The 14,966-nt window shown below is 35.7% G+C and overlaps 2 protein-coding genes across 2 annotated transcripts; one reads left to right on the plus strand and one right to left on the minus strand.

The window, feature by feature from the left end:
* The first annotated feature begins 1,599 nt into the window (after positions 1–1,599).
* On the plus strand, positions 1,600–5,735 carry LOC132645678 (shaggy-related protein kinase epsilon). Its single transcript, XM_060362805.1, has 13 exons — positions 1,600–1,825; positions 2,471–2,737; positions 2,837–2,929; positions 3,018–3,077; positions 3,171–3,443; positions 3,571–3,645; positions 3,774–3,830; positions 3,911–4,051; positions 4,323–4,373; positions 4,478–4,573; positions 4,753–4,836; positions 5,073–5,175; positions 5,254–5,735. Exons 1-13 carry the CDS (start codon positions 1,766–1,768, stop codon positions 5,313–5,315), a joined length of 1,422 nt encoding a protein of 473 aa, XP_060218788.1. The 5' UTR covers positions 1,600–1,765; the 3' UTR covers positions 5,316–5,735.
* Positions 5,736–6,432: 697 nt separating this feature from the next.
* LOC132645679 (pentatricopeptide repeat-containing protein At4g21065) lies at positions 6,433–11,743 on the minus strand. Its single transcript, XM_060362807.1, has 3 exons — positions 8,735–11,743; positions 8,341–8,587; positions 6,433–7,302 (listed from the first exon to the last, which is right to left on the minus strand). Exon 1 carries the CDS (start codon positions 11,396–11,398, stop codon positions 8,957–8,959), a length of 2,442 nt encoding a protein of 813 aa, XP_060218790.1. The 5' UTR covers positions 11,399–11,743; the 3' UTR covers positions 6,433–7,302; positions 8,341–8,587; positions 8,735–8,956.
* Positions 11,744–14,966: the final 3,223 nt, after the last annotated feature.

Here is a 14,966-nt window from a genome sequence, read left to right on the forward strand (position 1 = left end):
GCCATACTCCCATTCGGAGAGGCAAAATTTTAGGTCGGAAAAGTACCATATGTTTGTAGGAATATTTAGGGTATTTTATTTGGATGACTTTGGATTTTGTAATGAATTACAGTGTATGATTTTATATCCGGTGAAGCTTATCTTATAGTTGAAGTACACAGGTAAAGACTTGGTGATGTAAGCATAAATTTTCCTTTCACTAAATTCAAATTTAAAAATCTAGCATATTTATGGTGTTTTTATTTCAAGGGAATTTTCTGAAGAGCATCTTTACAAATTTATTAGTAAGGGCAAATTTGATATATTGTAATTTTTTATTTTAATGATAATTAAGTTAAAAGAATTGTTACAAAAAAAATAAAATAGGGGAAGTAAGTGTAATAACATAAATCAAAGGGGAGGTGAGTGAAACGTGGAGGGAGACCTCTTAAATTATCTCTTTTTGTTTTTAATTTTTTAGCCAGTGTTTGATATCAAAGATTTTTTCATATTCAGAGCTCGAACAACTCCATCCACTAGACATATCCTTTGGTGGTTCAGTGTGTTTTTTTCTTTTTTTGGTGAACCTATATGTTTTTCTTGTCCTAAATATTATTTTCTCTTAGATAAATATGGGTTATTTTTGACACAATGAGTCATTGGATCCTCCCTTTTATTTTACATGTTTTAAAAGATTTACAAGTAATCCAACGAATTCAAAGTCATAGACAAACCGCGAAAAGGATAGGACTAGTCAAAACGTTAGACAAAAAGGACCCCCGCGAATATTCCGCTGGCATAATTATTGTCTCAAATCGCACGCCCCCTCGTAATTCCCTTTCCACGCTAAGGTCTTTATTGTCATTTCAATTGAACTCCTTATATATTCACCGTTCGATTCAGTATGATGGTAAGTCTACGGTTCAAAATTAGAGTTTGACTGCAAGTACAAAAAAATATGCAGACAGGAATGATTGGGCTTTCGGTCATGACTTTGACCAGTGATAATTTGAATTTTTAAGAGTAGAGAGAGAAAGCAAGAGAGATTTCCTTTTTTTTATTTTTTTTTATTTTGCTGTTTCATTCCCAAAATTTATAAAGGAAAATTGTGCTATACGATATACTCTATGAGACTTCATTATCTAATTTCAAATAATTTCGTATTTTCCGAAAATTAGATGAAAATATTAGTCCTCCATGTTCTATTTCATAGATATTTGAGTGAATATAATTCATAATAAAACACATCAAACTAAAAAAAAAAATTATAATATAATTTCGAGTGTAATTTAAAAAAAAAATGACACGGTTCGGTAAAAAAACATTCCGCATTAGCAGAGAGTCCGGCAAAGTGCTACACCCGAAAGGATGTGACGTAGACAGTAGCTACTTCTACAACACGAAGCCGGGACCTCTAAATCACACGGAGATAATTTTATTATTGCATTAAGTCTCCTTGAAGCGTGATTTTAAAATTTTACAAAAACAAAACTACCGCATGTTTTTTTTTTTTTTTTAAAATTACTCATTCCCTTATGTATTGTGGTTTTTCAGAAGTAAAACTTTTTTTCCACTCTAAATAACATACAGTATATTGGTTTTTGGAATTCTTTTATTTGTTGTGACGCAAAAGGAGAGGGGAGAAGGGGGGCTTTTAGTTGTAGAGTCATATTTTCACATAGTATTTGGCATTTCAAAGTATCTCCATTTTTCTTTCTCTCTCTCCTTCATCTCCACCAGTTTGAGGGAGTTTTGTGGGTAGGGTTATTTTTTGGGCGAAGCAGAGATGAATGTCATGCGTCGCCTTAAGAGCATTGCTTCTGGACGTTCTTCTGTTTCAGATCCTGTAATCAATCATTCTTTCTCTCTTTTTTTTTTTTTTGTTCAGTGTTTCATATAATTGACCTCAGCTAGTTTAGGATTGTGTATCTTTGTTTTTCTCCTTTCAAATGAAAAGTTTTGTAATTTACTATTCTCTTGTGTTTCAGTCGCCTGTCTCAATTGATTTGGAAATTTGACAAGAAAGATGTTCACTTTTTTAATTTAGGGGTTTCAATTCATTTTTCTTTTTCTTTTGGGTAGGGGGTTTGCTGAAAATTTCGTGTTGAATGCTTCTTTTATCATTTTTCTGATTCTTGAGGAGGGGAAAAAAGAAAGCTTTATAGTGAGATTTTCACCATTTTAGCTCTGAATATGTGCAAGTTCTACTATATAAAAAAAAAAAATCGGGACTTTAAGGTGGTTATGATGGCTTGCAAGAGGGTTGATGCCATTTGGCTGAACATTTGCTTATGTGACATTTTTTCCAAAAATGTTTCTTGGCCTTGGGAGGGTGAGGGTTAGGTGGGTTGTGTTAGTATAGACTTGTAATGCAATGATGGATGGGATTTATAGTGGAAGCTTGTACCTTTCTTTTTGTTTGATTTATTTTGATTAGATTTATCAGTAATTCATATAAAGAATATGACTTTTATTTACTGATTTTTAATAGGGTGGTGATGCGAATGCGAGCATAAAGAGGGTGAAGGTTGAGCAAGAAGTACATCAAAGAGTGGTTGGTGAAACTCAAATGGAAAATAGATGTACTACTACAGTTCCAAAGGAGGATATGGCTTCTACGTCTAAGGAAACCACTGCCCCAAGTACATCAACAATGGATACTAGAATTGAAAATTCTGAAGTTGATGAGCTTCCTAAAGAAATGCATGAAATGAAAATCAAAGATGAAAAAGCTGATACTCTAGAGGATAATTTAAAGGTATCTCCAAAGTTTCTAATCTTTCAAGTCAAATTTAGTACCTAAAGTAGTTGTCTTTAAATTCTGAAAAATGTTGCTGATATATCCTGCATTCCACAGGATATGGAACCTGCTGTTGTTAGTGGTAATGGAACAGAAACTGGTCAGATAATTGTGACTACAGTGAGTGGTCGAAATGGACAAGAGAAACAGGTGAATTAGTTGAATATAATTCAATTTCTCTTTACCCCCAATATCTTCTTTAACTCAATCAGAAGTTGACCTCATACTATTTTACCAGACACTATCATACATGGCGGAGCGCGTGGTTGGTACTGGTTCATTTGGAGTTGTTTTTCAGGTATAGCTTTATCTAATGCCTATTTAAAATGCTTGACTACAAGTTGTGTTGTTGACTTTTTTGAGTCACTCTTTGCCTTTTTTTATACGTCAGGCTAAGTGCTTGGAAGCTGGTGAATCTGTAGCAATAAAGAAGGTCTTACAGGATAGGAGATACAAGAACAGGGAGCTTCAGATTATGCGCACGCTTGATCATCCTAATGTTGTGAAACTAAGACACTGCTTCTATTCTACTACTGAGAAGAATGAAGTCTACCTTAACCTTGTCCTCGAGTACGTGTCTGAAACTGTTTATCGAGTTTCAAGGCACTACAGCAGAATGAACCAACACATGCCTATTATATATGTGCAGCTATACACATATCAGGTGAGCTTATTGCATTGGTTCGTTTTTCTCATCAAGGTTGTGGAATTTCGAATTTTAGCAACTTAGATTTATTGTCTTGCAAACTATCTTGACTTCAAAGATTAAATGCTCTAAATAAATTTTACAGATATGTCGGGCTCTGAATTACATGCACGGTGTTCTTGGTGTATGCCATCGTGATATTAAACCACAGAATCTTTTGGTGAGTAGTCAATATCCCTCTGGTTATGCTTATTGCTTTCATTATGTCCTTGATAGTCTGGTACTTTTTGCTTATCCTCTTTCACCCCTTTTTGCCTTGACCATTTGTGGTTTATTTGACTTCTGAAGGTTAATCCCCACACACATCAGCTAAAGCTCTGTGATTTTGGGAGTGCAAAGATGTTGGTATGTGTTAATTCTCTAACCAAGTTTTCTTCTTTCCTTACAATTAGAAAGTCTCTAATATTTTAACCTTTGTGCTATAGGTGCCCGGAGAGCCCAACATATCGTACATCTGTTCTCGTTATTACCGGGCCCCTGAATTGATCTTTGGGGCTACAGAGTACACAACTGCAATTGACGTGTGGTCTGCTGGTTGCGTTATGGCTGAACTACTTTTGGGACAGGTTAGTTGACACCTATAACGTTATATTCATGGTCCATAATCTCTGGAACGTTTTGCATTTGATTTTACACCTGCTATTTCTGTTTCAAGTGTTCAAATTTATGGAATTAGATACCATTAATATTGTTGAGTTGTTTCCTTCTGCGCAATCCAATTCCTAAAAGTATAAAAGATTAAATAACTAATGCATAAATAGCAATATACGTTTGTAGGCTCTCATTGTTAGTACCCTCGAATACTAAATCTGACATTTTACTGCTGTACGATTACAGCCTCTTTTCCCTGGAGAAAGTGGCGTTGATCAGCTGGTCGAAATCATCAAGGTGTGCATTCAAGGATTCTTTAACTGATAACACAGCTGGTCTTAATCTTGTGTATTTTGTTGCATTCTCTTGCTAATTCGCTTTCTATACTTGGTGCATATCAGATTTTGGGAACACCAACTAGAGAGGAGATTAGGTGCATGAATCCAAACTACACCGAGTTCAAGTTTCCCCAGATCAAAGCTCACCCGTGGCACAAGGTTTGTGAAAACATATTAGGTCGATGTCTCTCCTTCACTATTAATTGAGTTGTTTCCCTCCCTCCTTCGTCATCTCCTAGATGAAATTTATTGAGACCTGTCCATTCAATGTGCACAAACCACTTACCCAGGCACTAAGCAAAGCATGGATAAAATTTTAATGAGATTACAATCTGCAGATATTCCACAAAAGAATGCCCCCTGAAGCAGTAGATCTGGTGTCAAGGCTTCTCCAATATTCTCCAACTCTACGCTGTACCGCTGTAAGTAAAGGATCTTCTTCTTTATGTGATCTTTCCTGCATGCTTATAAAGTTTAGAAATAGTGAAAGACAAAATTTATTTCTAAAATAACATTCAGTGTTGTTCCTAATGTTTTTGAGAATTAATGACTCCACACACTAGCTGCAATTGTTGCTGGCTTTAAGTGGTATATCCTTTGAACGTGCACGATGTATGTTTACCGGGGGATTTTGAGTATATTGTGTATTCATTGACAGTTGGAGGCATGTGCACACCCTTTCTTTGATGCTTTAAGGGAACCAAATGCTTGCTTGCCAAATGGGCGACCTCTGCCTCCCCTATTCAACTTTACAGCTCAAGGTGACCTTCAAATTAGTTTTTTACTTCTTCTTTCACAAGATTTGATACCTCCATCTGACTATTGTAAGTTCCATGCAGAGCTCTCTGGTGCACCTGCTGAACTGCGGAAACGCCTTATTCCTGAACACATGCGCAAGTGAATTTTTTGAAAACTGTTGCTTAGGCTTTGTAAATGAGTTCTCTTGGGAGGTTTTAGTTGCCTAATCAGCGTTACGTTGCTCCAGCAAGTGCAGCTAGTGGTATTCTTGGCCTTGGTAATATTTGATGAATTTCAGCATCAGAACATGGGAGCTAGTAACTTGCTAGTTGGTTTTGGATGGAGGTTATGACAGTAAGATTTGCGGGTGAATGATCGGAATGTCTCGTCTACATAAACATACTATGTGTTAAGCGTTCAATACCCCAGCAGTTTTAGATGAGAGTTTCCCGCTGTTAATTTATACATTGTAGCAATATCTAGTTTTGAGGGGTATTCATAGGATTAATGAGTGCTCCCAAACTCGAGCTATAGATGAATTATTAGGATTTTTCTATTCTTTAAAGTACACCATTTCTTCTCTTCTGGTTGCCTGATAGGAAGGTAACATTGCATTCATGCCAATATAATCGCTACTAAGTTAATATTTGAACTCTACTAAGTGGTGCATTTCCTCGAATGAGAAGGAAAAGAAAGTGAAATGCTTTCATTCATCGGCTGTTTACAAGCGTTCCCTAATCATACACGTTCACATTATTTAGCTATTTTCGAAGATCAACCACCTGCATTAACAACTTACTCTGTAATTCTACACTTAGGAGTGTGCGCAGATCTTACTCTATTTTGGGAGGTAGAGATGTTTCTGATAGACTCTCGGCTTAAAGAAAAATAAAGGTTCCACTTGCATTAACACTGAAGCCGAAATTAGTGGGCAAATATCTCTTTTTTCTTCAGGGTGTTTATTTGTGTGATCTTGACCATTCTATTAAGTATATACTATTATCCTTTTACATATATAATGGCCAACTTTCCATAAATGTGTATAAGAAATCAGTTAATTTTTTGCTTTCCTAATATTTTTTCAATACATTGAACTTTAGGCTTCACACTTTTAGATGATAGCGGGCAAAATAACTTAAGTGTTACTCCGCTTATGAGACTTGAAAATTTGAGCAATAAAACTAATTAAGGAATCACTAGCCCATTGGATACGTATTCAGTATTCCTCATTCAACAGTTTAAGATTAATCGTAGCCATCAATTGGAGAAAATGGATTCAAAGCACTAACAGCAACTACAATCTCTATTATAAAAATCAGCACCTAAATAGTTCAAGTACAGCTTTGTGGTTCTGTGCTCACAGATTCACAGCAAATCTGAACCAGGGAGATTACATCCCAAATTCAACAAATAAGGACAACCAAGATAGGTTTGTTTACTTATTGACAACTGCCTAAGGACCTCGCATGTGGTTTAGATGATTTATGAACTTGCAACAGATAAGTGTTTGATCTATACAAAGAGAATACACCATCACAGATATAACCATCACATCAGACATTATATTATTCCAATTAATCCACAGTAGGCTCTTTTTCTTTCAAACTTCTTTTTCGCCGTAACTTATTTTTAGGTCTCTCTTGCCAGAGTCTCCAGGATCAAACCAAAGTGAATGTGGCTTTCAAACCCGTCCCGCAGTCCCATCAGAGAGCTGATACTGCTGCAAATCGCTAATTACTTCCCCCATCAAGAACATTATCAGTTTGTTTGCGTTTAGTTTCCATCCACTCCATAGGGGATGGTTCCAGGAAATGTGTGTAGCTATTCAACCTTCTTGCACCCACAATAGGAAAGACCACATTGACTTCAATGGAATGGGCTCTGATGTCTTGGGGGACTGGGGAATGATGAGCATACTTTGTTCAATAACATGTGCTTTTCTTCTGGTCCATGCAACCAAAGGCAGGCAATGAACAATAGGCTTTATGAAATATAATGCTCTTGCCATATGCTCACAATAAAGACTGGGACTGAGGTCCCTCGGACAACCAAAGGCAGGCAATTAACACTAGGGTTTATGAAATATTATACACTTTCCATATGCTCGCAATAGAGAAACAGAGGACTGGTGGTGGGAAAGCTCTAAATATCTGCAAGCAAAAGTAAATTTATACTTTGGCATAAAGGAATAAGAAATAAAATAAGAAATTCGTACATGTGCTTGATAGAGTTCAAAATCAACACATCAAGCAGTTAATTGGCAAGACATTAAGAGAATGATAAATCTGAAAGTAAGGTGTCTAGACTTCTGAATATAACCACTGTCCACTTCATCCAGAAAAAAAACTTGTGCATCCTTTGGAAAGGAAGGGCAAATGAGAAGGTAGGAATTTCCCATGCAACATGTTGTCTTTCTATAGTCTTTGCATAATTGCATTGCTGAGGAGTCATCAGTTATTAAGAAAAAAGACAAGAAAACAAATGTCTAGGTTTTTCAAGAGGAAGGTGAAAAAGGATAAGAAAAACACTGAACAGAACCATCTTTTTCACTTATGCGGGTTTTCCAGTTATACTGAAGTTTCAACGTCCCACTTCTTGCTATTAGGGAAGACATTGAGTCAAAGAAAAGAGTTTTAGTCAAAAACACCTTTACATTCAGAACATTACACTACAAGATAGCATGCCCCTTTACTTTTCTTCTTCTTTTTTATATTTACTTTTCATGCTATACAAACAACAGTAAACTCCCGAAGAGAATGACATATTGGTTTTGCATATCAATGTCCAATCTTACTCTCAAGGCAACACTCGGATATTCACAAGCACTAGTATGGACCTATCTATAGCATGCACATTCTAGTCTTAACTGGAAACATAATTCCTTTTCAATTGTGCCTAGGTTTTGGATCTGTATTACACTTTTCTAAAGTAGAGATCAGCTACATTGCAAAGGATTTCAAACAACTAGATGGACATGGCACTTAAAGGAAATAATGGAGCTTCAAGAACCAATTTTTGTTAGCTTATCCAAAATTTACTCCAACACAGTTTATAGTAGCTATCTGACACGGGTGAAACAGAGAGCTTCTTCCAAAGCTAGAGATTTATTTCGAATATTTCCACAAAAAACTGAGATGACCTAGCCATGTAAATCATGGATCGGGCGTGGCTGAATAATTTATCATTACCTCACTGAAGCACCTGCAAGTCAACCAAATGCTGTAACCAAGCATAGAGCACCCCAACATTTTTCCAATCAACAAGACCATATAACTTCCGGAGTTCTAGGAAAGTTTAAGACAATCTAAAGTTCCCTAACAGCCCCACAAGTGCATAGGTTAGGTCCCCGAGCTGGTTGGTTACAAGTGCACAGTTCAGGTCCCTATTCTGTTTGGGTAATTTGTCCACTGAAAAGGAAGTAACTCCCAAGTTTAACTGCATAGTAGATATCAAGAATTAGAGAAAACAATAAATCTTAGAAAATTATTGTTAAAGGACAATGCAGATGGTTTCATACTGTGTAGGAAAACTCATCACGTGATCATGTAAAACGAAGCTTTCTTGAGGATAAGCAGATCCTACCTTCATGGAGTCAAACATATTTCTCAGAATGCGGACCAGTTATCCCCCGGATGCCGGGGAATGGCAATTGGTGCCTGTTGCGGTAGAGTGCTGCGAAATAGAGACTAGGGAACCGACTCTCGTATAAATCTCAGAGAGTAATCAGTTCCAATTAATGAAATATGATCTGATCTTGCCAAGCGCAATGGAAACAAGATCCAAGAAAAGCCAAAGGAATGTTTTCTACCAATAATCCCCACAAGAACATATCCCTTTCTTAAAATGATGAAAACGATTTGAATCTCGCAAAATGATATGTCGATCAAAAACTCTTGATACAAATTTCATTGCATTATGACAGTCACCACATACACGAAGGTTCTTGTAAATCCGAATTGGTACTCCTTTTGGCACACAAAGAAGCCCAAAAGCAATAGCCAATTTCTCACTATGATAAGAAAGACTCCGTTCCCTTCCTTCTTCATTGATATCATGAAGTGAAAAATTCAAGTCTGGCACATATCCAGCTTCTTTGATCAATGCAATAACATCATCAAGTTTTGAGTAAATTTCATCACTCTTTGGGTGACTTCTTTCCTCAGATATAAAGGTGTGCACCACTCCATTCATCTCAATCCAACTATAACCAGGCTCTTTGTTAACACCCTTCAACTTCATTTTTCTTCTAAGTTTTGCGGCATCTTCCCATTTTCCAGCAGCGGAATAGATATTTGACAACATAACATACGGGACAGCATCTTGTGGTTCCAACTGAAAGAGGACCATTGAAGCTTTCTCTGCTAGATCTGTGCTCCCATGTACTCTGCATGCAGCAAGCAACGCTTTCCATACAGTAGCGTCAGGTTCAATATCCATTTCATTGACTAACTTCTCAGCCTCCTGTATTTTCCCCGCACGGCCCAAAAGATCGATCATACATGCATAGTGATCAGGGCTTGGTCTTATCCCATAATCTTTCTTCATTGAATTGAAATACTTATTTCCATCGTCAACAAGACCGGTATGGCTGCAGGCAAACAATAGGCCTATAAATGTAATGAAGTCAGGTTCTATTCCACTTGCAATCATCTCGTCATAAAATCTTAGAGACTCCTTTCCTTTGCCATTTTGGGCATAAGCAACTATAAGAGCAGTCCAACTGATCACATTACGCACTTGCATTGAGTTGAATACTTTTTTGGCATCTTCAAGGCACCCACAATTGGCATACATTGTCATAAGAGAATTATCAACTGACAATGATGCCTCAAGGCCAGATTTGATAAAATCTACATGAACTTGTTGCCCAAGTTCAAGTAGTGCCAACTCTGAGCAACAGCTTAGAACACTAGCAGTGATAATTTGGTCTGGTTTAATTTCAGCCACTCTCATCTCACAAAATAATTTCAGAGCTTCTTCATAAGAGCCATTGTGAGCACAGCCAGTGACAAGTGATGTCCATGAGATTACATCCTTTTCAACCATGCTGTTGAAAACACTCATCGCACAAGGTAGGTCTCCCTGTTTAGCATACATATCAACAAGTGCATTGCTTACAAGCTTGGAGCTCTGGTACCCAGTTTTAACAATCAAGCAATGAAGACATTTCCCATTTTTGACATCGTGCATACAAGCAAGAGAATTCAGAACTGAAGGGTAAGTAAACTCGTCCACTTCCATATCACTAGCATACATCCTTTTGAACAAAGACACTGCCTCCTCTGGAAGTCCATGCCGCACACACCCAAGTATCATGGAATTCCACGAAACTGCATGATTTACCTCCATCAGTTCCAATGCCTTCTTAGCACTATGCAAATCCCCACATTTAGAATACATGTCGATTAACGCACTTTGAACAAACACATTAGCCTCAAAACCACCATTAACAATACAACTATGTACCTGTACCCCAAATCTTAGATCACACAGTGCAGCACAAGAACTTAAAACACCCGGAAATGTATACTGATTCGCCTCAATCCCTTGTGCACGCATGCTACTAAAACACTTAATTGCTCTTAACGCATTGCCATTTTGAGAATATCCATTAATCATAGCAGTCCAAGTAACATGATTCTTCCCATTTGACATGATTTGGAAAATAAACTCAGCTCCCAAGATACGCTTACATTTCGCGTACATATCAATAAGACCAGTCATAACAAAAACATTCATATCAAAACAAGTCTTAATAGCATATCCATGTATCTGTTCACCTCTCGAAAGCAAACCTTTTATCGCGCACATTCTCAGCACACTTCCCAATGTAAACTGACTTGGTCTATGTCCCTCACTTTGCATTTGCCAAAACAATTCAAATCCTTCAATTTCAAAACCATGCTTACAGTATCCACAAATTAGAGAAGACCAAGTAATTGAATTCTTGATTGGGACATCTTTAAACACTTGTTTTGCTTCAACAAGCCTTCCTTCATTGGCATACGCAGCAACCATTGTAGTCCATGTAAACTCATCTCTCTCAGGCATTTTGTCGAACATCTTTCGTGCTTCATCAGTTTGTCCCAGTTTTGACAACTCATTTAATCTTTTATTTTTATCAACTAAGGGGCCACGTGTTATAGAACTTGCAAAGGTTTGAATCGTGCGATGAAGTTGCACAGACATATGGTGAAATTTTGCTTCTGAATACCAGGATAAAATTTTCATTAGGAAAAGTAACATGCAGGATTGCACACATTTAGTAACTTGTTTATATGATATTTAGAATTTTGCATATTTCATGTCCACAAATTTTTGGATTTGCAATTTACAAATTAACTAGTGTTATCTTGGTTCAATCAACTTGCTCTCTCCTTGCAAAGTTAATGCGAAAATGATTTTATTGCAAATTATTTCTCTGAAAAGAAAATGGAAATACTTCACTAATCAAGTAATCACATTTGAGTGCAATTGTGCGAAAGAGTTTATTCTCTTTCTAGTATTGGTTGGCTCTACGGTGGCTTTTCAAATGGTTAAGCCTCTTGTTTTAATTTCAGAAAATGTTCAAATTGCGCTATAACATATTGGAAATAGTTTAAAATTACCTTTCTTTGACCTATTAGACTTGAATTTAGAGTTATACTCTATACCAATCACCCGGCTAATAATATAGAAATTACCCCACTAATAATATACTGTCATTTAATCCTCGCAGCTTCCTTTTTTTCTTGAGAATTTTACATAAATGACTACACTTTAGGGGTTTAAAATTTGTCATAGCTACAGTTTCAATATTTACAGTGCGTAGCTACTGTTTCCCCGCTGTATTCAAAAAATGGCTCGCTGTAAAAAAAATTCAAAAATTCTTTTCACTGTATTCAAGTCATATGTATTCAACTCAGTTGTATTCACGTCAATTGTATTCAACTCAGTTGTATTCATTTATAACTACTTTTATATTGTATTCACTTTATTGTATTTGAAAATCAGTGGTATTCAAACAACATAAATACAAAAAAAAAATGTATTCAGCTTGCACAATTGAGTTGAATTTTCCCAAAAAAATTAACGAATACACTCAAACACTGAATACAAAAAATAAAATTCACTGTATTCAGTTGTATACACTTCAAATTTATTGTATTCATTTTGTATATAAAAAGATCTCCTTCGAAATACATGCGATAAAACACTGTATACACTATATGTATACACTCCAATTTGAAATAAAAAAAATAAAAAGCTCAGATCTGTGTGTTCGTTGATTTTTGTATCTACGTCGTTGCACGATTTTTCAAATCCGTTATTGGAATCTGACTGGAAAAGCCACCGGCGGCCAGATTGATGAATACACAAATCTCACCGCTGTCATCGTCATCAACAGTGGATATGCAATCCAACGTCCGCCGTCACCGCCATCGTCATCAACAGTGGATATGCAATCCAACAACACAACATCTTCGGAATTTTTTGTCCTAGCAACAGCTTCAGAATGTTCATCGAGATTGATAGTGGATATACAATGCTAGCAATGTTCTTCTTCTTCAAGTCGAAGTACACTTTGACTCCTATATCGTTGAATATCTTCATCACTGGAAATCCTCCTGCAAGTTCGTATTTACTTTCGAGCTTTATTGTAGTAATATCAACCTATAATTGAGTTGTAATTTGAAGAAGAAGTTCATTGAAATTGTAGCTACTGTTAATGAGGATTGCGTCAACCTTGAAATTGATGTATTTTTTTTATTACTATCCCAGATTCCATTGTATTGAACCAAAATTGTAACATCATCCATCCCAAAAAAGTTGTTTTTCAGATCTGAAAATTGAATTGCAGATCTTCGAAAGTTGAAAATTGCAGATTTGCGTGTGAGATCAAACTTCGAATTCGTAATTTGGAGTCGATTTCGTTTTGGTTTTGTATTTATGGATCTGATAGGTGAATTTTCGTAGTTGATTTCATGTTTTCTAGGGATTTTTGTTTGAATTTTGGGGGGACAATGTTTTGTTTTGATGAAGCCTTTGTTTTTGGTTAGGCGTTGGTCACATTTTTGTATGCTGAAGTTTGCTGTGGGATTTAGGGGTATGGCGGGTAAATATTTTAGGGGTAGGAAAGTAATCTTCTAAGGGAAATGGCTGATCTTTCCCCAAAAATCTTTGACTTTTAAAACTACATAACTGAAATAATGTGAAGAATTTTATTGTGGTAAAAGGAAGTCTAAAAATCGGAAACTAATTAATGTATAAATTAAATTAAAATACATTAACACTAAAATATTTTTCTTTTTCTTTTATTCATTGACATTTTTATAACTCACAAGTTTCTTGAGAAGTTGTTGGCCATTTTTAAAGTCACCAAAGTGCCAATTTATTAGCGACTGGATTAAAAAGCTCATTCATGTAAATACTAACGTAATCGTTTAGTTAAATTCAACTCCTTTTTTTTTTTTTGTTGTTGGTTAAATTCAAATTCCAGAAAAGACATCATAGGTATCCTTTATAGTTTATCCTGCAATAGTGTTAAACAAAAAACGTAAAATGAATTCATTTTGGGTTTAATAGCTTGAAGAGCAATTCAGAGGGTATTGAGAGAATGGGGCCAGTGTTATAGGTCCCAGTGCCTCCACCTGTTCAATTAATGTGGAAAATTTTATTTTGTGTTTCATACGCCATATCATAGTTGTGTTGGCATTTAGCATTTGACAAATGTACTTCTTGGGCCCACCTATCTAAGCCATCCAAAAATAGGCAGACTCCCCCCCGTGCCTCCCTATCTTTTTCTTATTTTTTCCGCTCTTCTTCGTCCTCTTTTTCCTTATATTTCTTTATAATTTGTTTTTCTTCTTAACTATTTCTTTCTCTAGCTCTTTAAAAATGCGTTTTTCCTGATCAACTCTTATGTTTGCAAGAAATGACATATTGCGGAATTAGAGAAGTTTATTCAAATCTGAAAAAGGGATGTAAATTTTAGAGATAAGAGAAAAAGATAAGAAAATGATGGTGCAAAATAAAAAATTGGTTGTTTCACAAATTTTGGGATTTTATCTCTTGATAAGTGAAAGTCTTATGTTCAGCTGTTTTAATTTAAGATATTTATTTTATTTTCTTCTATTTGCCATAATTTTGCAGGTTGATTTCTAAGTAAACAATCACTAGTTTTTTCTGTTCTTAAGTTCATGAGGTAAAATTACTTTTTCTTTTTTATTTGTGGATTGAGAGTTGAAAAAGATTGATAATATTAAAAAAAAACATAACTTCCAAATCAAAAATTGAAGAACATCAATTTTTTTCACTTCCTGTTACTTAACCGGTAAAAATCTTGTTACTGTTCGGATTGTTGAACTCAAATGGAAGAAAGAAACAGAAAATGGCAAACCATATGAAATAGAGGAATAAGAGGAGAAAGAAATGAAGAGTTGAAGAAAAACAAAGAGAAGAAGTGAAAGAGACTAGAGGAAGGAGAAAGAGTTGATGAGTTGTGAGGTGGGACCATTAAAAAATGCCACTTGTCTAAAAATAACATGATCTCACACGATTATTGTCAGTTATGCAAGACATGACATAAAATTTCTCTTTGGGACAGAAGATGGACAATGTTTGACAGTCGATGGGAGAGGGTGGGAAAGAGAGAATAAATTTGGGAGAAGATGGGGGAAGAGAGAGAATAAACTTAACTTGGGCTAAAACTTTTAGAGTATGTTTGGATGAACTTATGCCTATAAGTTGCAAATAGCTTATAAATTAAAAAAATAAGTTGGGTAATTTAACTTATATTTTTTGATTTATAAGCTATTTTCAGCTTATAAACTGC

The sequence above is a fragment of the Lycium barbarum genome, chromosome 6 (genome assembly GCF_019175385.1).
Source record: "Lycium barbarum isolate Lr01 chromosome 6, ASM1917538v2, whole genome shotgun sequence".
Taxonomy (NCBI): Eukaryota; Viridiplantae; Streptophyta; class Magnoliopsida; order Solanales; family Solanaceae; genus Lycium; species Lycium barbarum.

Excerpts from the sequence above, each read along its gene's own strand:
- LOC132645678 (XM_060362805.1), top strand. The coding sequence starts at position 1,766 with ATGAATGTCATGCGTCGCCTTAAGAGCATTGCTTCTGGACGTTCTTCT. Across the intron at positions 2,930-3,017 it reads GAAATGGACAAGAGAAACAG|ACACTATCATACATGGCGGA; the intron begins GTGAATTAGTTG and ends CTATTTTACCAG. Across the intron at positions 3,078-3,170 it reads CATTTGGAGTTGTTTTTCAG|GCTAAGTGCTTGGAAGCTGG; the intron begins GTATAGCTTTAT and ends TTTATACGTCAG.
- LOC132645679 (XM_060362807.1), bottom strand. The coding sequence starts at position 11,398 with ATGTTACTTTTCCTAATGAAAATTTTATCCTGGTATTCAGAAGCAAAA.